At 48.5% G+C, this 21,205-nt stretch overlaps 1 protein-coding gene across 2 annotated transcripts; it reads left to right on the top strand.

Moving 5' to 3' along the window:
• Positions 1-645: 645 nt before the first annotated feature.
• On the top strand, positions 646-6,668 carry LOC134935854 (syncytin-A-like). Of its 2 annotated transcripts, none has more exons than XM_063930678.1 (2): positions 646-900; positions 3,715-6,668. In XM_063930678.1, exon 2 carries the CDS (start codon positions 4,696-4,698, stop codon positions 5,596-5,598), a length of 903 nt encoding a protein of 300 aa, XP_063786748.1. In that variant the 5' UTR covers positions 646-900; positions 3,715-4,695; the 3' UTR covers positions 5,599-6,668. The 2 variants fall into 2 exon arrangements, with proteins under 2 accessions (XP_063786748.1, XP_063786749.1); XM_063930679.1 differs by lacking the exon at positions 646-900 and adding an exon at positions 974-2,005.
• Positions 6,669-21,205: the final 14,537 nt, after the last annotated feature.

The following is a 21,205-nucleotide window of genomic DNA, read 5'->3' as shown; positions in this document are numbered from 1 at the left end:
GTGACTGAGATAACATCCAGGATGATATGGCAGAAAGGCATTCAGTGATGCTGATGTTAAGGAAATTTAAGCAATGTATAGAATCTATTCTGACTTTTTAATATCATGTAATACGTAACAGACATTATTATGGCCCTCATTCCGAGTTGTTCGCTCGGAGTTTTTCATCGCATCGCAGTGAGAAATCTCTTAGTGCGCATGCGCAATGTTCGCACTGCGACTGCGCCAAGTAACTTTACTATGAAGAAAGTAAGTTTACTCACGGCATTTTCATCGCTCCGACGTTCGCATTGTGATTGACAGGAAATGGGTGTTACTGGGCGGAAACACGGCGTTTTAGGGGCGTGTGACTGAAAACGCTACCGTTTCCGGAAAAAACGCAGGAGTGGCCGGGGAAACGGTGGGTGTGCCTGGCCGAACGCTGGGTGTGTTTATGACGTCAGCCAGGAACGAAAAGCACTGAACTGATCGCACAGGCAGAGTAAGTCTGAAGCTACTCAGAAACTGCTAACTCGATTGTAATCGCAATATTGCGCATACGTCGGTCGCAATTTTAAGAAGCTAAGATTCACTCCCAGTAGGCGGCGGCTTAGCGTGTGTAACTCTGCTAAAATCGCCTTGCGACTGATCAACTCGGAATGAGGGCCTATGTAAGATGTTTTGCTGACAAAGAATGTAGGTACGTGACAAGAACTTTCTTAAATTTGCTAAGTCACCCTAGTCTTGCTGATTTGTGTCATGTGCCCACCCAGGACCAGATGGTGTTCGATAAGGAGGAATGGGCCTCAAGGCCTGCTGTGATTGGTCCAAGCTTGGGTGGAGTAATTCTTTGTAAAATGCAATATTAGGGGCCATCTATGCCATGTTGGAGAGGCAGATGGAGCTCCCTTGTAATTACTTGTAAGTGCATGCTGACTGTAACTTTATTGTAATCTTGCTCTGCCATTATCAATATAAACTTTAAAATTTGGCTACAACTATTCACATTGTGTCTGTTTTTCCACAACAATTTGGTGCCGAAACCCGGGATCTGAAAACGATTGGAACGGAATCAGGACAGGAACGGAGGACTGGAGACCAGATTGGCGCCATTCAAAAAAGGTGAGAACATTTGTGTCTCTGTCTGCTCTCCCCTCCTCCGCTCCTAAGACCCTCCGTCCCACTATCGTGAGTACAGATCCCAAGAACCTGAATAGTTGTTTTGTGTTGTAATATCTGTTTTGATATGCATGTGTGAGTGTATGTAGATGCTGGCACATTGCCACATCAGCATGACAGAGGCCCTTTACGGCTGAATGATTGTGCTGCCCCAAGTATGCTGGGGGCAGTGGAATAAAAAGTAAGAGGACCCTATCGTCCTCAGACACGAATGTTTCCTATCTTCTCAGTCTGTCACGTAAACTGTCATTAACATTGTCTGCATAGTGGAAGGACAAATATAAGGATAAGTGTTGGTGAAGAGTAGTTTCTCTGCTGATCTTCCCTTGCTTGTCAATACCGGTCTGTGGGCAACCGATTGTGGCTCTCCCCCCAGAACAGGAGCGATATAATCTCTGATTACCTCCTGGCCTGCTATCTGACAGCTCTGTGTACACTGGTTTGAGTCTGTTTCTCGCTACACTGAAGGGCGTGTCCTGAAGCTGCAGACTGGCGTCTCTCTGTGTCTCATGAAAAATCATACTTCTTACTTAGATAATCCCTTATTTGCATGGTTTAACCTAGAGGACATTAGAGGGCAAATATTGTTTGGCATCTTCGCCTTGCTGATTTTCATTTGGCTCTGTTGGAAAATTTGGAGGGACCAAAAGCGGGGATTCGCTATGTGGGACTTCCCCTAAGAGCCAATAGCCATAGAATATAGTGCTGTGAAACACTGAGAGAGGGGTGCAAGAGTCCCCTCCACGATAGCCGGGCTATGGGAAACAGTCACAGCAAACGTGGATTTGGCTGATCACCAAATCAGAGTAATGGACGTCCTGAGACTCCTCGTACCCCACAGGAGGAGGTGAGTAAGAAATATGGCAAATGGGTCAGCCGGCATTTACCTAAGTGGGGCAGGCTGACTAGGGGGATGGATTGTGGGATCCCAAATGAGGGAACCTTTGAATTATCCCGCTGGGCAACCCTCTACAAAAAATAAAACAAAATTTGCTGAGCCAAATGAATTGGCAGCTTGGAGTAGGTGGATGGTAGAATCTTATAAAAGACAGCAAAAAGCCCAAAGTATTTTTACATCAGAAACAAGAACAGGAGGGGAAAATCAGCAAGGAGGGGAGGTACAGTCAGATGAGAAAGAGGGGGAGGAAGGGTTTTGTGTGGAGTGGAAGGTGAGCTTGTCGGTGAGAGAGATGAAAGGGCTGAGGAATATCGCTTGCCTCAAGCCTCAGCCTAACTTGTTAGAGAGCAGTTCATGCCTGGTACAAGGGAGTTTAGCCAGCTCAAGACAGAGAAATATACAGGAGGTACAGGAGAAAAGGGTCCAGAGGGTGATGGTAGTTGACACACCAGCAACCCCCAGAGGGGTAAGTTTAGGGGGAGGAACAATTGGGAGTCCAGAAATGTGAAGTGCTACAATTGTGTGAAACAGGGCCACATTGTAAGAAATTGTCCAGCTCCAAAAATGGGGGCAGGATAGCGCCTGACAGGGAGGGCTTCCAGTGTTACCAGTCATCTTGATGTTATGAGCCACAGCAGTGGTTCATTCCTGTTTGCATTCGGTTCATGTATTGTATGTTATATTTCTGTTTGCATGTCAGGATTTCTTATGTACTTTAGAGTGCTATACTTTTGTTTACTAGTCTGGTAACTCCAGTGTCATATTTTGTGGGTCTCCCCACTAGCTGCATTCGGTTCATGTATTGTATGTTATATTTCTGTTTGCATGCCAGGATTTCTTATGTACTAATTTAGAGTGTTATACTTTTGTTTACTAGCCTGGTAACTACAGTGTCATATTTTGTGGGTCTTCCCACTAGCCTTAGTTTTGTGTTTTTGTACTGGCGGCAGCGCCGCACATAACTTGTTTGTTTGGTTCTCATGTTATAGTCTCCTTAGCTGTAGCTAGTTTTCCCCTCACTCGCAGTCTCAGGTGGTGCCTTGTAACCTTGTAAGACTGGAGGGCCTCGGAGTTTGGGCGAACCTAATTCGCCCATTCAAACGCGGCTGCCTTGGGCAGAAGACTAGCACCTCAGGCACCATCCGACCACTGGGAGGAGTAATGGAGTTAGGGTTAGAAAAGGTCTTGCTGCGGTCATTCATACTGACTGCAGCTTCACACATGAGTACTGGAACTCCCCAGTTGTCACACATTCCACAGAGTTCCAGGGTCTCAATTTGTAACATTGTACTCGTTTCCTAACACTCGGAGAGTAGGGGGGTGATGCCTTTGTCCACTTGACCCTCTCTGAAATGCCTTTTTACTCAGTGGAGTATCTGGTGGACAGTGGAGCAGCCCGTGTTCTCAAGGGAGAGAGTATGTCAATGGATACTCTAATTACCCTGCAAAATCAGGCAGGTCCCCAAACACTTGGTAAATGGGGGAAGGCAGGTTGCAAATAAATAAATAAATATTGTTTGGAAACATGAGGATGGTCGATTGAGTGCACATCTCCCTTCATATGTTTCCAAAGGGGGAATGATTGATATGATTGCTAAATTTTGGTTTGCACAGTGTTTGAAATACTTTATAACAGAATGGTTATGTTCTCCTTGTAGATAGAGGCGTGGCCTGTTGCCAAGGTAACGGCTGCAGTAACAGCAAAGAAATTGATATCTGAATTTGTGTGCAGGTATGGCCTACATGAAACGGTTGAGAGAGCAAATAGCGTATTAAAAATGTCTAAGATCTGTGAGCAAACAAAACTTACATGGGTACAAGCTTTACCAGTAGATCTTTTTGCAATGAGGTATACCCCAAAGGGATAACATGGACTTTCATCATTTGAGATACTGTTTGGCAGGCTGCCACTCAAATGACATGGACAGTACGCTTCTCTTACTGACTACGTTGTTCAGCTTCATAAGCCACTGACTAATTTGCATGGCAAAGTGTTTTCTTCTTTACCAGATCCACAAGACACATCTGGAACCCCGATTTGATGGCCCATACCAGGTGCTATTGACCACAGCGACCTCCGTCAAGGTGGAGAGGAAAGTATGCTTTGCACTGTAAGAAAATTAACTTTCAGGTCAATGATGCAAACTGGTCCTAAAAGCATGGGGCCCCCGGGGAGAAGAGAACTGAATGGACTGTTAAGATACACTTGTTTTTCTGCCTGCTTGTTTGTGCTTTATATCAGTGTGTGCAGGTGAAAGCAGAAAAGCAAAAGAACTCTACAGTATATGGCTTCTACATCAGCAGACAGCTAAGGAGCTGAACGCCACTGACTGTTGGATCTGTTCTTATGTTCCTGCTAACCATAAAGGAATCCCTTTGATTGGTATCCATATCTCAATGAACAATCTTAACCTCACAGATTATAGCTATAATGTTGAAATAGTCATAAATCACACTGCTCACAATGCTCTTTCAGACCTAGGAATATATTTAGAAATTGCTGGTATAATCTCTCCGCCCACTATGTGTATAGGGCCTATGTTTATTAACCACGTGGCCGAACTAAAAGGTCACCTAGTCAACTTACCTAAGGTATACGTTGGAGAAAAAATTGTAAAAATGCCGCCTTAGTGTTTAACATGGAATACAATGAAAAGTTATGTGACAAGGTGAACGGTAACTGTAACAATCAATGTTGGTGTGCAAATATGAAAGCTCTTTGTGCCCCTAGGTGTGCCTGTCCTAACCAGATGGATGAGAATGATTGGGATTGTAAGACCCAAGTGCACAATAATATGGTATGGTTTCAGAGCTGGTTGGGAAACCATGGTAAGATAATCCCTAGGGTGCTGAAGCAAGGCCTATACTATATTTGTGGAAATAGGGCATACTCATGGCTTCCTATGGGAGCATGGGGGAACTGCACTATAGGAAGAGTTGTGCCAGCCATAAGACAGCGTGAGAACATCTCTTTTACCAATATGATAGAAACAAGCCCTAGAGAGACTAGATACAAGAGAGAATTGTTTACTGCAGCAGATAAAGCCTGGATGTGGTTCCCTGCCTGGACAGGCTGGGGAATTGAATTAGCAAATAAGTTAAATAAATATGCAAATATTATGGATGGGATAATTACTGAGACCACAAGTGGCATCCATGCTATCAATGAAGAAATGGCTCAAATTAGGAAGGTGACCCTACAAAATAGGATGGCTCTCATTTACTTGTTAGCTATGGAGGGAGGAACGTGTGCTGTTATAGGGGAGGAATGTTGTACCTGGATTGAGGACTCACATGACCCCATAGAAGCGCACATGAATAAAGTAAAGGAATTACAGAAACAAGCTAGAGACATATCCAAGGAGGGACGGAATCCCTTCTCCTGGATGGGGTCAATTGGTGTATGGTTTAACAATCTATTATCAGATTTAATGAAACCCATAGTGGTAGTGATAGGATTGATTGTATTTCTTTTGATCGCTTGGAAATGCTTAATGTGCTGTATTTCTCATTTCAGGAAAAATGTGGATTCGCTCGCCTAATAGGAAGAATGATAACAGCCACAGAGATGACCGTCTGATGGCCCAGCCCAACTGCCCATCTCTTCTGAGAGACCCCTCAGTTGTTGTAAGAGTTGGGTGGAAGACATCATCTCTGAAAGAGGGTCCCGCAGGTGCACTTCGACAGTTTGGACACCACCCCAGAGGGAGTTTATCCCGAGAAGTGATTTCGACAAGTCAGTCATTCCGATTCCAGCGAATTCACCGAGTGGTCTCTGTGCCCTAGTGCACCTCCGGCTGCTGTTATTATTCTTACAGCTAGATAGATAGGTGTGTGAATGCTTCAATAAAGGTGTGTGAATGCTTAGCAGAATAGCAACCGCGAGGCAGTACTTAGTCAGTTCTTCCTCTTGCGTACATCCTGTCTCAATTGGTACTTTGTCACATAATAAAACCTGGGGGCATCAGAGTACTAGGTGGACCTAATTCGCCCGGGAAAAGCGGCTGCTAAAGGACAAGACTTTGACCTGCAGGTGCCAATTGACTGCGGGGTGTGGCAACAGAGTCAGGGTAGGCCCAGGTGCATCTGTGGCTATATCATCCACAGTCACACCACCCTCTTAGCATTAGTAGTACTGCCATTGTTACCTTTTAGTTTATGTTTTTATATATGTGTGATAATAAAATTATCAAAAGGGTGAGAATTGTTAAGGAAATTTAAGCAATGTATAGAATCTATTCTGACTTTTTAATATCATGTAATACGTAACAGACATTATTTTGTAAGATGTTTTGCTGACAAAGAATGTAGGTACGTGACAAGAACTTTCTTAAATTTGCTAAGTCACCCTAGTCTTGCTGATTTGTGTCATGTGCCCACCCAGGACCAGATGGTGTTCGATAAGGAGGAATGGGCCTCAAGGCCTGCTGTGATTGGTCCAAGCTTGGGTGGAGTAATTCTTTGTAAAATGCAATATTAGGGGCCATCTATGCCATGTTGGAGAGGCAGATGGAGCTCCCTTGTAATTACTTGTAAGTGCATGCTGACTGTAACTTTATTGTAATCTTGCTCTGCCATTATCAATATAAACTTTAAAATTTGGCTACAACTATTCACGTTGTGTCTGTTTTTCCACAACACTGACCAATACAGATTATGACAAATCTGGGGAGGAGAGATAGATTTGAGTATCATGCATATGCAGATGACACTGAAATCCAAAAGAGCTGATTAGTTTGCAAAGAGATCTGGAGTTATTTATGTATAGCTTTATGAAAACACTACAGCAAAAAGGGTTTTTTTTTTTCAGTTGGGTTTCCACCATGGCAGACAGAAAAAAGAAATGATCTGGTGCACAGTATGGAAAACGGAGGGCTGAAAATGAAAAGGAACAAGGCAAGCAAGAAGGTTCATTTCTTAAGTATCTTCGGCCACAACCAGGGCCGGTGCTAGATTTCTTGGCGCCCTAGGCAAAGCTTCACTCTACCACCCCTGCGTTCCCCAGTGTGCGTTCAGTAGTCACACAAACCCTATTACCACCACACCAACATAAAACAGAATTTTCTGCACGCCTATCAATGTCAACACACTTGCCGGCAGAATTACACACAATGGTGCCACCCCACAGTCAATGGTGGTCACAAAATACTGTACCGCCATGCTGTGTGGATACAGGCAGGTATAGCTCTGGTATTAATTTTGCTAAAACCAGTGCCAGATTAATGTCCACATGGGCCTGGAGCTGAAATCCATGAAGGGCCTATTGTGTGTCAATGCAGCAGAGCTGGATTAAGGGGGGGGTAAGCAGGGTGCGTTAATTCTCGGGGGCCCCGGGGGCCTGCCATCACCCACCAGCCGATTGAACGTATTTTTCTTTTTTAATGAAGACGTTCAATAGCCTAATGGCCAGCCCCCATGTGTTCAGTGATTTCCTCCAACTCTCCCATCATGCACCTTGATGCTGAGACACCTTGGACAGAGAGAGAGCGAGAGATGCCTGGGACAGAGAGAGTCAGAGACACCTGGGGCAGAGAGAGTCAGAGACACCTGGGGCAGAGAGAGCGAGAGACGCCTGGGGCAGAGAGAGAGTCAGAGACACTTGGAGCAGAGAGAGAGAGAGACATGGAGTGAAGAGAGAGACACCTGGAGCAGAGAGAGACATGGAACAGAGAGAGAGAGACGTGGAACAGAGAGAGAGACATGGAGAAGAGAGAGATACATGGAAAAGAGAGAGACGTGGAGCAGAGAGAGAGACATGGAGCTGAGAGAGAGAGACGTGGAGCAGAGAGAGAAAGATGTGGAGCAGAGAAGAGGGAAAGAGACCTGGGGCAGAGAGAGAGAACAAGAGACTCTTGGGGCAGAGAGAGAGAGCAAGAGACACTTGAAGCAGAGAGACATGGAGCAGAAAGAGAGAGAGAGACACTTGAAGCAGAGAGAAAGAGACACTTGGAGCAAGGAGAGAGACCCGGGGCAGTTAGAGATAGAGAGAGACACGTGGAGCAGAGAGAGACGTGGAACAGAGAGAGAGAGGGAGATGTGGAGTAGAGAGAGATGTGGAGCAGAGAGAGAGAAAGATACGTGGAGAAGAGAGAGAGATACATAGAGCAGAGAGAGATACGTGGAGAAGAGAGAGAGATACATAGAGCAGAGAGAGATACGTGGAGAAGAGAGAGAGATACATAGAGCAGAGAGAGATACGTGGAGAAGAGAGAGAGATACATAGAGCAGAGAGAGATACGTGGAGAAGAGAGAGATACATAGAGCAGAGAGAGATACGTGGAGAAGAGAGAGAGATACATAGAGCAGAGAGAGATACGTGGGGAAGAGAGAGAGATACATAGAGCAGAGAGAGATACGTGGAGAAGAGAGAGAGATACATAGAGCAGAGAGAGATACGTGGAGAAGAGAGAGAGATACATAGAGCAGAGAGAGATACGTGGAGAAGAGAGAGAGATACATAGAGCAGAGAGAGATACGTGGAGAAGAGAGAGAGATACATAGAGCAGAGAGAGATACGTGGAGAAGAGAGAGAGATACATAGAGCAGAGAGAGATACGTGGAGAAGAGAGAGAGATACATAGAGCAGAGAGAGATACGTGGGGAAGAGAGAGAGATACATAGAGCAGAGAGAGATACGTGGAGAAGAGAGAGAGATACATAGAGCAGAGAGAGATACGTGGAGAAGAGAGAGATACATAGAGCAGAGAGAGATACGTGGAGAAGAGAGAGAGATACATAGAGCAGAGAGAGATACGTGGGGAAGAGAGAGAGATACATAGAGCAGAGAGAGATACGTGGAGAAGAGAGAAAGATACATAGAGCAGAGAGAGATACGTGGGGAAGAGAGAGAGATACATAGAGCAGAGAGAGATACGTGGAGAAGAGAGAGAGATACATAGAGCAGAGAGAGATACGTGGAGAAGAGAGAGAGATACATAGAGCAGAGAGAGATACGTGGGGAAGAGAGAGAGATACATAGAGCAGAGAGAGATACGTGGAGAAGAGAGAGAGATACATAGAGCAGAGAGAGATACGTGGAGAAGAGAGAGAGATACATAGAGCAGAGAGAGATACATGGAGCAGAGAGAGATACATGGAGCAGAGAGAGATACGTGGAGAAGAGAGAGAGATACATAGAGCAGAGAGAGATACGTGGAGAAGAGAGAGAGATACATAGAGCAGAGAGAGATACGTGGGGAAGAGAGAGAGATACATAGAGCAGAGAGAGATACGTGGAGAAGAGAGAGAGATACATAGAGCAGAGAGAGATACGTGGGGAAGAGAGAGAGATACATAGAGCAGAGAGAGATACGTGGAGAAGAGAGAGAGATACATAGAGCAGAGAGAGATACGTGGGGAAGAGAGAGAGATACATAGAGCAGAGAGAGATACGTGGAGCAGAGAGAAGGAAACATGGAGCAGATAGAGAGACCTGGGGCTGAAAGAGAGAGAGCAAGAGACACTTGAAGCAGAGAGACATGGAGCAGAAATAGAGAGATAGAGAGAGAGACACACTTGGAGCAGAGAGAGAGAGACACACTTGGAGCAGGGAGAGAGACCCGGGGCAGTAATGGTGTCCATACACTTGTGCAATGCCCCGCAACATCGCGGGGCATCACACCGGCAGTTCAGGTGCGATTAAATCGCACCTGAACTGCCAAAGTTATTACCATGCGATCATGCGATAGGTCACATGGTAATCACGTGATGGGCACGTCACCACTGAGTGGGAGTGGCCCGGTGGGTGCCCATAGCACATCGCAGTGCGATATATTGCATGTGCTAAAAAAAACACATGCGATCGCACTGCAATGCGATAAATATTATGTGCAGCACATAATATCATGAGATGCGACATTCGAGCAGCGTGCACGCGCATCGTGTCGCATGGTACCTTAAATGTACATACAATCCTTCGATTTATCTCACAGATGCGGTTGAAATCGAAGTATTGTACATGATATCTCACAAGTGTATGGGCTACATGAGAGAGAGAGAGAGAGAGAGAGAGAGAGAGAGAGAGAGAGAGAGACGTGGAGCAGAAAGAGAAAGACACTTGTAGCAAGGAGAGAGACCTGGGGCAGTTAGAGAGAGAGAGAGAGAGAGAGAGGGGCAGTGAATGAGGAAATTATTCTTGGGATTGTAGGTGAGGCAGTAAATGAGGGATGGAATAATGAGAAGTAACATGGCAGGTAGAGGGTTTGGGAGTGTGACAGGCTGGATGGAGTAGACAGGACACCGGAGGGGGGTGACGGCTGCATGGGGGCCCGATAAATGCTGGTGCTGACCCCTTGTACACAAACACCTGCTCTGCTTACCTCATACCTGGCTGTAGCAGCTCCCACTGTCTTTCGCCAAAGCCTTCCACGGTTCTGCCATGCCAATGGAGGGGGCGTGTCTGAGGAGTAAGGACACTAGCACAGTCAGCGGTTCCCCTTCCTCCAGGTCTCAGCACATTTCTTACGTTTTTTCAGCAGCTCCCTCCGTCCGCCACTCTGCCTGATGACTGCCCTTCCTCTCGGAGCTCACAGGTCTGCGGGCATTGAATGAGGAGCAATGCATACCCCAGCTTGCTGCTTTGCGCCGGCCCTGGGTGGGTGATCAGTATGTTTAATAAGCCTTGCTCCAGCATCCCGCACAGGCCGGCGCCCAGGCATTATGCCCTGCCATCGTTACACCACTGCTGCCATGATGTTTCCACCAGATACCCCTCTAGACGCGGGGCATAGAGCAGCCAGTGACATACAGCAGCTGCACAACACCTCACACCACTGTTTGGCAGCATATTAAATATTTTTAAATTGAGGACTGCCCGCTAAAGCAGCAGGACAGGACTACAGATGAAGCAGGGAGCGTGAGACTGAGACAACGCTGCACGCGGTCCAGTGGGCAGAAATTCGGCTGATGGGGTGCTCTGTAACGTTGGACCAAGGGGCGAAGCTTAACATGGCCAAGTGGTGTAGCTTCAAGTGAAAGGGGAATCGAGTGGAAGAGCCAGGGGGCGGAGCTTAAGGTCCGGATACACAGCTTTGTATGCTATGTGAGGGCAGAGGAAGTATTCAGGTACAGCTGCAAATGGACTAAGGGGGCGGGGCTTATCGCGACCTGGGGGGCGGGGCTTATAACGGACCTGCGGGGGAGCTTGCCTTGGGGAGACACGGAGGGTGAGTGGTTGGTTGTGCAGGGCTGCTAGTGGCTTGGGAGGGGATGCGCAGAGCTTAGGACTGGACTGGGGGAATGCTGTTTGTGATTACAGGAGAAAAGGTTTTTTTCTCCTGTCAACACTATCTGCGTTGCAGGAGATCTGTGGGCCTATTTTCACTCGGCTTGGAGCTGCAGCTCCATCTGCCCCATTGTTAATCCGGCCCTGGCTAAAACTCCGATTTCATCCTACCCTACCGTCCATTAGAAGACCACCTCACCTTACCCTGTGTGCCCGCTCTCCAGGCTGCCATTCAACCTGTGCTACCTCCCAGTGCCGGATTAAGGCTAGTTGGGACCCTGGGGCAAAGAGATGTGGGGGCCCCACCAATAAAATTAAACCTGCGGCCCCCACCCACCCATCCCCGCTGCTGTCACTACTATGCTCCTTAGGGGAGCAGGAGAGAGTGAGGGGAGTAACAAAGAAGGTGTTAGGGGTTAGGGAGAGATAGGGGAATGGGGAGTAGCGAGAGAGATTGAGAGTATTAGGGAGTAAGATGTGCGAGAGAGGGTGTCAGGGTGAGAGAAAAAAGAGAGGAGCAAGAAAGGGGGGGGGGGAGAAATGGGGGTCAGAGAGAGAATGAGGGTTTAATGGAAAAGGGGGAAATAAGAGAAAAAATAGGATTTTAATACCTACCGGTAAATCCTTTTCTCCTAGTCCGTAGAGGATGCTGGGGTCTCCAAAAGGACCATGGGGTATAGACGGGATCCGCAGGAGCTTGGGCACACTAAAAAGACTTTGACTGGGTGTGAACTGGCTCCTCCCTCTATGCCCCTCCCCCAGACTTCAGTTATAGGAACTGTGCCCATGAGAGACGGACATTTCGAGGAAAGGATTTTTGTTAAACAAATGGCGAAAAACCTACCAGCCCACACCACAAACATACCGTACAACCGGAGTAGCAGGAAACCAGATAACAGTATGAACTAACAACAGCAACAAGCTGAATATAACTGATACACAACCCACGTGTAACCAAAAATAACCAGTATCAACTCAACTGCAAGGAACAGTCCGCACTGGGACGGGCGCCCAGCATCCTCTACAGACTAGGAGAAAAGGATTTACCGGTAGGTATTAAAATCCTATTTTCTCTTACGTCCTAGAGGATGCTGGGGGCTCCAAAAGGACTATGGGGTCTATACCAAAGCTCCAGACCGGCAGGAGAGTGCGGACGACTCTGCAGCACCGATTGAGCAAACATGAGGTCCTCATCAGCCAGGGTATCAAACTTGTAGAACTTAGCAAAAGTGTTTGAACCTGACCATGTAGCTGCTTGGCAAAGTTGAAGTGCCGAGACCACTCGGGCAGCCGCCCAAGATGAGCCCACCTTCCTGGTAGAATGGGCCTTTACTGACTTCGGCAACGGTAGCCCAGCCGAAAAATGAGCTTGCTGAATCGTACTACAAATCCAGCGTGCAATAGTCTGCTTAGAAGCAGGATTTCCAATCTTGTTGGAAGCATACAGGACAAACAGAGCCTCTGTTTTCCTGGTAAGAGCCGTTCTGGCGACATAAATTTTCAAAGCTCTTACAACGTCAAGAGCTTTAGGGACCGCCACAGCATCCGTAGCCACAGGCACCACAATAGGTTGGTTTATGTGAAACGAAGAAACCACCTTCGGCAGAAATTGTGACGAGTCCTCAATTCCGCTCTATCCGAATGAAAAATCAAATATGGACTCTTGTGAGACAAAGCCGCCAACTCAGACACTCGTCTGGCAGACGCCAGAGCCAAAAGCATGACCACTTTCCAAGTGAGAAACTTTAACTCAACCTTACGCAAAGGTTCAAACCAGTGAGACATAAGAAACTGCAACACCACTTCAAGATCCCACGGCGCCACGGGTGGCACAAATGGAGGATGGATATGCAGCACTCCCTTCACGAAAGTCTGAACCTCAGGAAGGACGGCCAATTCTCTTTGAAAGAAAATAGATAAAGCCGAAATCTGCACTTTGATGGAACCCAATTTCAGGCCTGCATCGACGTCTGCCTGCAAAAAATGGAGCAAACGACCCAAGTGAAACTCCTCCGCGGGAGTTGCTTTGGTTTCACACCACGACACATACTTTCTACAAATACGGTGATAATGTTTCGCCGTGACCTCCTTCCTAGCTTTAAGGAGAGTGGGGATGACCTCCACGGGAATACCTTTCCGAGCTAAGATTTGGCGCTCAACTTCCACGCCGTCAAACGCAGCCGCAGTGTCAAAGTCAGAAAAATACCACTATGCACACTGCCATATTTGCACCTCATTCAGGTCCGCGCTGCGCATGCGTGCGCTCTCCCGTGCGTGCACATACCCGCTGTTACGTGCACCCGCAGGCGCACGGTATGCGTATTTACGGTAGAGTTTATGTGTTCGTAGCGTGCGACTCAATCGTTACATATTTTCACTATATAATGTATTTTGTAGATCATGGTCCCTTTGATAGATTCTGAAAGTTTAGTTAACATAGCATGTTCCTGGACAGAGAGATCCCTCTTTGTATTGTACGAAGGGTCCAACATGGGTCATACAGTGGTGTTTAGTACCCATCGGAAGAATATTTAAATAGCAATATTCCGGTGTTGGTTTGGAGCGGATTAATCGCTCGTGCGAATAGTTATGGACATAAGAAGTTTATGTCCATTTACTATTATTTGCACTTACTTAGCCATGCGGCGGGAAACCTAGTTTCCCACCCACCTGAACAGTTGGAAGCAGTCACAGCCCACCTGTATGAATCAACCTATGACCTTTTGTTATAATGCGAAGACGAATTCCTGTGTCCAATGAACAATGAGATTGTAGGGACCATTGAATTGTATTGTGTGTGGGGCATAAATAGACAAGCCGATGGTATCCAGCTCACTCTCTTCAACGGTTCTCATTGCTGATAATCGGGAGCTGGATATCCAGAGGCGCATGCGATCGTTTCCCCTTGTGCGTAAGTTTTCTCCGCAATCATATTGTTCTTATTGTTATTGTGAGCCATTTCTCTCTCTCTCTCTCTTCTCCTCTTTCTCTCTAATTTTCCCGTAAACATAATTGTATTATATTGTATTTCCTGTGTAGTTATCTGGTTAGTTAGTCTATGTTATATTGTAGTGTGTGACTTGTACTGTATTTATCTTTTTGCAAGTAATAACATTCATATAAGGCGTTAGACCCTAAGCACGGTATCTGTGTATTTCCTATAGTGTTAAGTATTCTCAGAGCGTCGGTGACGCTCGAACAGCTTTTGAGTTACTAAGGTTATACAGTGTTGCATTTACACCCTATCACTACACTAAGGTTTTGCTGCATAATACACTGTTTATGGTTTAGATATAAAGGTTTAACATTGTGAGCGTCTGCGCCGCTGGTGATCTCCTCGTGGTCCCGAGCGTCCGCTACGCTATAGCGAATCATTACGTTAGTCGGCAGCCAATAGCGTGCCTGCCTGTGTTCCCTTGGCCGTGAGCGAACGTGACGCTTGAGCGTCTTGACCACGGCTAAGCGATTGTTACGCAACGTGCGTACCCTTACGGTACTCCATACGCAAATAGCGTACATTGTTCTTAGACCTCTTAAAAGGTTTTATATAAGATAAACATTTAGCTTTATCGACCGGAAACATGCAGGGCCCCTGAAGTAACAGGTCCTCTCTTAGAGGAAGCGGCCAAGGATCTTCTACAAACAATTCCTGAGGATCCGAATACCAGGCCCTCTGTGGCCAATCTGGAACGACGAGTATTGCCTGAACCCTTGTTCGTCGTACGATCCTCAGCACCTTTGGAATGAGAGGAAGCGGAGGGAACACATACACTTACTGAAACACCCACAGAGTTACCAGGGCGTCCACTGCACTGGCTTGTGGGTCCCTTGACCTTGAACAATACCTCGGAAGCTTCTTGTTGAGGCGAGACGCCATCATGTCTATCAGAGGAATTCCCCAACGCCTTGTCACTTCTGGAAATACCTCTTGATGTAGAGCCCAATATCCTTGATGGAGATCGTGTCTGTCAGAGGAAGTCTGCTTCCCAGTTGTCCACGCCCGGGAGGAAGACTGCTGACAGAGCGCTCACGTGCTGTTCCGCCCAGCGAAGGATTCTTGTGGCCTCCGCCATTGCCGCCCTGCTCCTTGTTTCGCCTTGGCGGTTAACGTACACCACCGCAGTTATGTGGTCCGACTGTATCAGGACAGGGAGACCCTGAAGAAGGTTCTTCGCTTGCAGCAGGCCGTTGTAAATGGCTCTTAACTTGAGAACATTTATGTGGAGACAAGATTCCTGGCTTGACCATTTTCCCTGGAAATTTCTTCCTTGCATGACTGCGCCCCAGCCTCGGAGACTTGCATCTATTGTCAGCAGGACCCAGTCCTGGATTCCGAATCGGTGTCCCTCTAGAAGGTGAGAGCCTTGCAGCCACCACAGGAGCGAAATCCTGGTCCTGGAAGATAGACTTATTTTCCGGTGCATGTGTAGGTGAGACCCGGACCACTTATTCAGCAGATCCCACTGAAACACCCGGGCATGAAACCTGCCAAACGGAATGGCTTCGTAAGCCGCAACCATCTTCCCTAGCACCTGAGTGCATTGATGAATCGACACACTTGTCGGACTCGAAGCTCCCTGACCATGGTCTGAATTTTCAGAGCTTTGTCCTCCGGAAGAAACACTCTTTGTAGATCCGTGTCTAGGATCATGCCCAGGAAAGGCAGCCGAGTGGCCGGGATCAACTGAGACTTTGGCAAATTTCGAATCCAACCGTGATATCGCAGAACCGTCAGGGAGAGATCCACATTTCTTAACAACTGTTCCTTAGACCTCGCCTTTATCAGGAGATCGTCCAGGTACGGAGGATAATTGTGACCCCTTGCTTGCGAAGGAGAACCATAATTTCCGCCATTACCTTGGTGAAAACCCTCGGGGCCGTGGAAAGCCCAAACGGCAACGCCTGAAATTGACAATCCTGTACCGCAAACCTCAGGAAGGCCTGATGAGGAGGGTATATTGGGACATGCAAGTAAGCATCCTTTATGTCGACTGATGCCAAGAGGCCAACATCCCTCGCCGCATCCTTCAGGTAATCTGCAGCATCCTTGATATAACCAAGAGTCAAAAGAATGTTATCCTTATCAAGGGTATCCATATCAGAAGCCAAATTATCAGGCCACTTAGCAATAGCACTACTCACCCATACCGACGCCACAGCAGGTTTGAGAAATGCACCAGTATTAACGAAAATGGCCTTCAATGTCGTCTCCAGCTTGCGATCCGCTGGGTCCTTGAGAGCAGCCGTGTCAGGAGACGGAAGCGCCACCTTCTTGGACAATCGGGATAGAGCCTTGTCCACATTGGGAGACGACTCCCATTTTTCCCTGTCGTCAGAGGGGAAAGGAGATGCCATCAAAATTCTCTTGGGAATCTGCCACCTTTTGTCAGGCGACTCCCAAGCTTTTTCACAAAGCGCGTTCATTTCATGAGAGGGGGGAAATTTTACCTCAGGCCTTTTCCCTTTAAATAAACAAAACCTTGTGTCTGGAACGGCAGGTTCCTCAGATATATGTAAAACATCTTTGATGGCTACAATCATGTACTGAATACTCCTAACTACCCTTGGATGTAAAGAAGCCTCATTGAAATCGACATCGGAATCAGAGTCCGTGTTGGTACCTGTATCTGCCATCTGGGTAAATGAACGCTTTTGTGACCCTGAGGGGGTCTGTACCTGAGACAAAGTCTCCTCCATGGATTTCCTCCATGTTTGTGTCTGTGAATCAGATTTATCCAGTCTCTTAGACAATAAAGCCACATTCGCATTCAGTGTACTGAGCACAGTCACCCAATCAGCAGTCGGCTGTGTCGACAGAGTCATACTCAAATCCCTCTCTGCGGCCCCCAGTAACTTCCTCCGGGGAGGAACACTCAGCCTCAGACATGTCGACACGTAGTGCCGACACACCCACACGCACACTGGCCAAAAACAAGGGGACAGACCCACAGAGAAGCCCGTAGAGAGAAACACAGAGGGAGTATGCCAGCTCACACCCCAGCGCCCATGTACTAAGAGATATAATATGTGTCCAGCGCTGTCTACAATATGATAAAAGCACCAAATTTTATGTGCCCCCCCAGTTTTTGCCCCCTTGTTACTTGAGGGGTCTTGGAGGTCCAGGCCAGCGTCTCTGCAGCACTGTGGAGAGAGAGAAAATGGCGCCGGTGAGCAATGTGCGACTAAGCCCCGCCCCTTCCCGGCGCTGTAGCCCGCTCAATTTCACATTTATTATACTGGCGGGGGTATTCTATATGGTGCCCGGGCACCGTATAATCCTTTCTGCCAGTCCTCTGACCCCAGTAACTGCTGCCCAGGGCGCTCTCCCCTAGCGCCCTGCACCCTGTGAGTGCCGTTGGTGACATGTGTGGGAGCATGGAGCTCAGCGCTACCTCTGCGCTTACCTCCGTTACTGAAGTCTTCTGCCGTCTGATGTCTTCTGTTCTTCTAATACTCACCCGGCTTCTTTCTTCTGGCTTCTGTGAGGGGGGTGACGGCGCGGCTCCGGGAACAAGCAGCTAGGCGAACCAAGTGATCGAACCCTCTGCAGCTAATGGTGTCCAGTAGCCTAAGAAGCAGAGCCCTTAAGTAAGAAGAAGTAGGTCTGACTTCTCTCCCCTCAGTACCTCGATGCAGGGAGCCTGTAGCCAGCAGGTCTCCCTGAAAATAAAAAAGCCTAACATAAGTCTTTTCCCGAAAAACTCAGGAGAGCTCCCCTAGTGTGTGTCCAGTCACTCCTGGGCACAAAGTCTAACTGAGGTCTGGGGGAGGGGCATAGAGGGAGGAGCCAGTTCACACCCAGTCAAAGTCTTTTTAGTGTGCCCCAGCTCCTGCGGATCCCGTCTACACCCCATGGTCCTTTTGGAGTCCCCAGCATCCTCTAGGACGTAAGAGAAAGAAAGGGGGTAGAGTGAAAGAGAGGGTGTCAGGAAGAGAGAGGGGAGTGAGAGAGAGAGGGTGTCAGGGAGAGAGAGGGGAGTGAGAGAGAGAGGGTGTCAGGAAGAGAGAGGGGAGTGAGAGAGAGAGAGAGGGTGTCAGGGAGAGAGAGGGGTGTGAGAGAGAGAGGGTGTCAGGGAGAAAGGAATGAGAGAGAGAGGGTGTCAGGAAGAGAGAGGGGAGTGAGAGAGAGAGAGCGGGTGTCAGGAAGAGAGAGGGGAGTGAGAGAGAGAGAGGGTGTCAGGGAGAGAGAGGGGAGTGAGAGAGGGTGTCAGGAAGAAAGGAATGAGAGAGAGAGGGTGTCAGGAAGAAAGGAATGAGAGAGAGAGGGTGTCAGGAAAAGAGAGGGGAGTGAGAGAGAGAGGGTGTCAGGAAGAAAGGAATGAGAGAGAGAGGGTGTCAGGAAGAAAGGAATGAGAGAGAGAGGGTGTCAGGAAGAGAGAGGGGAGTGAGAGAGAGAGAGCGGGTGTCAGGAAGAGAGAGGGGAGTGAGAGAGAGAGAGGGTGTCAGGGAGAGAGAGGGGAGTGAGAGAGGGTGTCAGGAAGAAAGGAATGAGAGAGAGAGGGTGTCAGGAAGAAAGGAATGAGAGAGAGAGGGTGTCAGGAAAAGAGAGGGGAGTGAGAGAGAGAGGGTGTCAGGAAGAAAGGAATGAGAGAGAGAGGGTGTCAGGAAGAAAGGAATGAGAGAGAGAGGGTGTCAGGAAGAGAGAGGGGAGTGAGAGAGAGAGAGCGGGTGTCAGGAAGAGAGAGGGGAGTGAGAGAGAGAGGGTGTCAGGGAGAGAGAGGGGAGTGAGAGAGGGTGTCAGGAAGAATGGAATGAGAGAGAGAGGGTGTCAGGAAGAGAGAGGGGAGCGAGGGAGAGAGGGTGTCAGGGAGAGAGAGGGGAGTGAGAGAGAGAGGGTGTCAGGGAGAGAGAGGGGAGTGAGAGAGGGTGTCAGGAAGAAAGGAATGAGTGAGAGAGGGTGTCAGGGAGAGAGAGGGGAGTGAGAGAGAGAGGGTGTCAGGAAGAGAGAGGGGAGTGAGAGAGAGAGGGTGTCAGGGAGAGAGAGGGGAGTGAGAGAGAGAGGGTGTCAGGGAGAAAGGAGTGAGAGAGAGAGAGGGTGTCAGGGAGAGAGAGGGGAGTGAGAGAGAGAGGGTGTCAGGGAGAGAGAGGGGAGTGAGAGAGGGTGTCAGGGAGAAAGGAATGAGAGAGAGAGGGTGTCAGGGAGAGAGAGGGGAATGAGAGAGAGAGGGTGTCAGGGAGAGAGAGGGGAGTGAGAGAGAGAGGGTGTCAGGGAGAAAGGAATGAGAGAGGGGAGAAAGGGCATCAGGTAGAGAGCGGGGGTCAGACAGAGAGAGAGATGGAGGGTAGCGAACACCAATGTGAGAAAGAATGTCAGGGAGAGAGAAAGAGAGAGAAGGGAGCAGGAAAGAGTGAGAGTGTCAGGGAGAGAGACAGTGTCAGAGAGAGGGAGAGAAAGACTGTGTAAGGGAGAAAGAGAGGACAGAGGGCCTAATTCAGACCCGATCGCACGCTGCAGTTTTTAGCAGTCGTGCGATCGGGTCTGAACTGCGCATGCGTGTGACCCACAGTGCGCATGCGTGTCATTGCCCGGCGACGGTGGTCGCCGGACAGCGACGTCTTCTACGAAGAACGCGATTGCACCAGCGCTCGCAAGAAGATTGACAGGGAGAAGGCGGACCTGGGCGGATACTCACCATTTCCTGGGAGTGTCCGGACGAACGCAGGCGTGCCCGGCCGTTTCCAGGGAGGGATCCTGACGTCAGCTCCATGCCGGATCATCGCAGTAAGTCCTGAGCTGTGCAGACTGCACAAACGTATTGCTCCCCTGCACAGCTCTAACCCCCTCCTCTGTAGGCGACGATTACCTGGTCGCAGCAGTGCAAAAAACGGCCCACGTGCGACCAGGTCTGAATTAGGCCCAGAGAGAGAGAGAAAAAGAAGAAGAGAGAGAGTAGTGTCTGGGAGAGGGAGAGAGACAATGTATGAGAGAGACACTACCTGATTCTACAGCACAGGTCTCTGATGGGGGCGGGCACTTCACTGATTTAAGCCCCGCCCCCTAAACACCCGCGAATCGCGGCACAGCACTGCTCTGCTGTCTGGTCCCAGACAGGCAGGGCAATGTTTACCGCAGTGAGGGCCCCTGGGTAATCCGAATCTTCTACTGTTGGAGCTGACATCTATAGTGTGGAGCCATTCCTACAGCTGCTCATTACACTACACTGGCTGCATTATTGCCCGCAGGCCGCGGCTTCTGCTGACTTCCTGCTTCTGCCTCTACTGCTTCCAGGGCTTCCTGGATCCTCAACTGCAACATACCCAGGCACTTCCTCAAACCCTGGTAGCCAGTGGCAATCGGTGACCTCTGGACCCATCCTCCACACCTCTCTCCGTGACTGCTGCTATGGTCTGGTGCCCCTGTGAGGTACTTTACCGTCAATGTACTGTAGGATGCCCCAACTTCCGCTCTTCCCTGGGTCCCTGAGGCTGCCTCTTAGTGACGCACCAGCAGGAGCTCTGGCTGCCGCAGGTCTCCTGAGTCCTGCTATTCTCTGCGCTATCGGTGCAGCTGAAAGGCTGAGACACTCTGAACTTTTTTTTTGCTAGTAGGATAGTGCAGCGCCCTCTATGGGCTGCCGCCCATAGGCAGCTGCCTAAAGCTGCCTAATGGTAGCGCCGGCCCTGGCCACAACATCGGGATGATGAAGGTAGCTCTACTTCAAAGATTCAACCTGAGACTGAAACAGAGACAACAGTTTTGTCTACAGCCTCACAAGCTGACAAAGAGTATGAGGAACATACTGAAGATGTTGAAGAGGAACATACTGAAGATGTTGAAGAGGACCATACTGAAGATGTTGAAGAGGACCATACTGAAGATGTTGAAGAGGACCATACTGAAGATGTTGAAGAGGAACATACTGAAGATGTTGAAGAGGACCATACTGAAGATGTTGAAGAGGACCATACTGAAGATGTTGAATAGG

Source organism: Pseudophryne corroboree, chromosome 6, assembly GCF_028390025.1.
Source record: "Pseudophryne corroboree isolate aPseCor3 chromosome 6, aPseCor3.hap2, whole genome shotgun sequence".
Classification (NCBI taxonomy): Eukaryota; Metazoa; Chordata; class Amphibia; order Anura; family Myobatrachidae; genus Pseudophryne; species Pseudophryne corroboree.
The sequence above is the reverse complement of the archived record's forward strand: the minus strand, read 5'-3'. Positions and strand labels throughout refer to the sequence as shown.

Excerpts from the sequence above, each read along its gene's own strand:
- LOC134935854 (XM_063930678.1), top strand. The coding sequence starts at position 4,696 with ATGGAATACAATGAAAAGTTATGTGACAAGGTGAACGGTAACTGTAAC.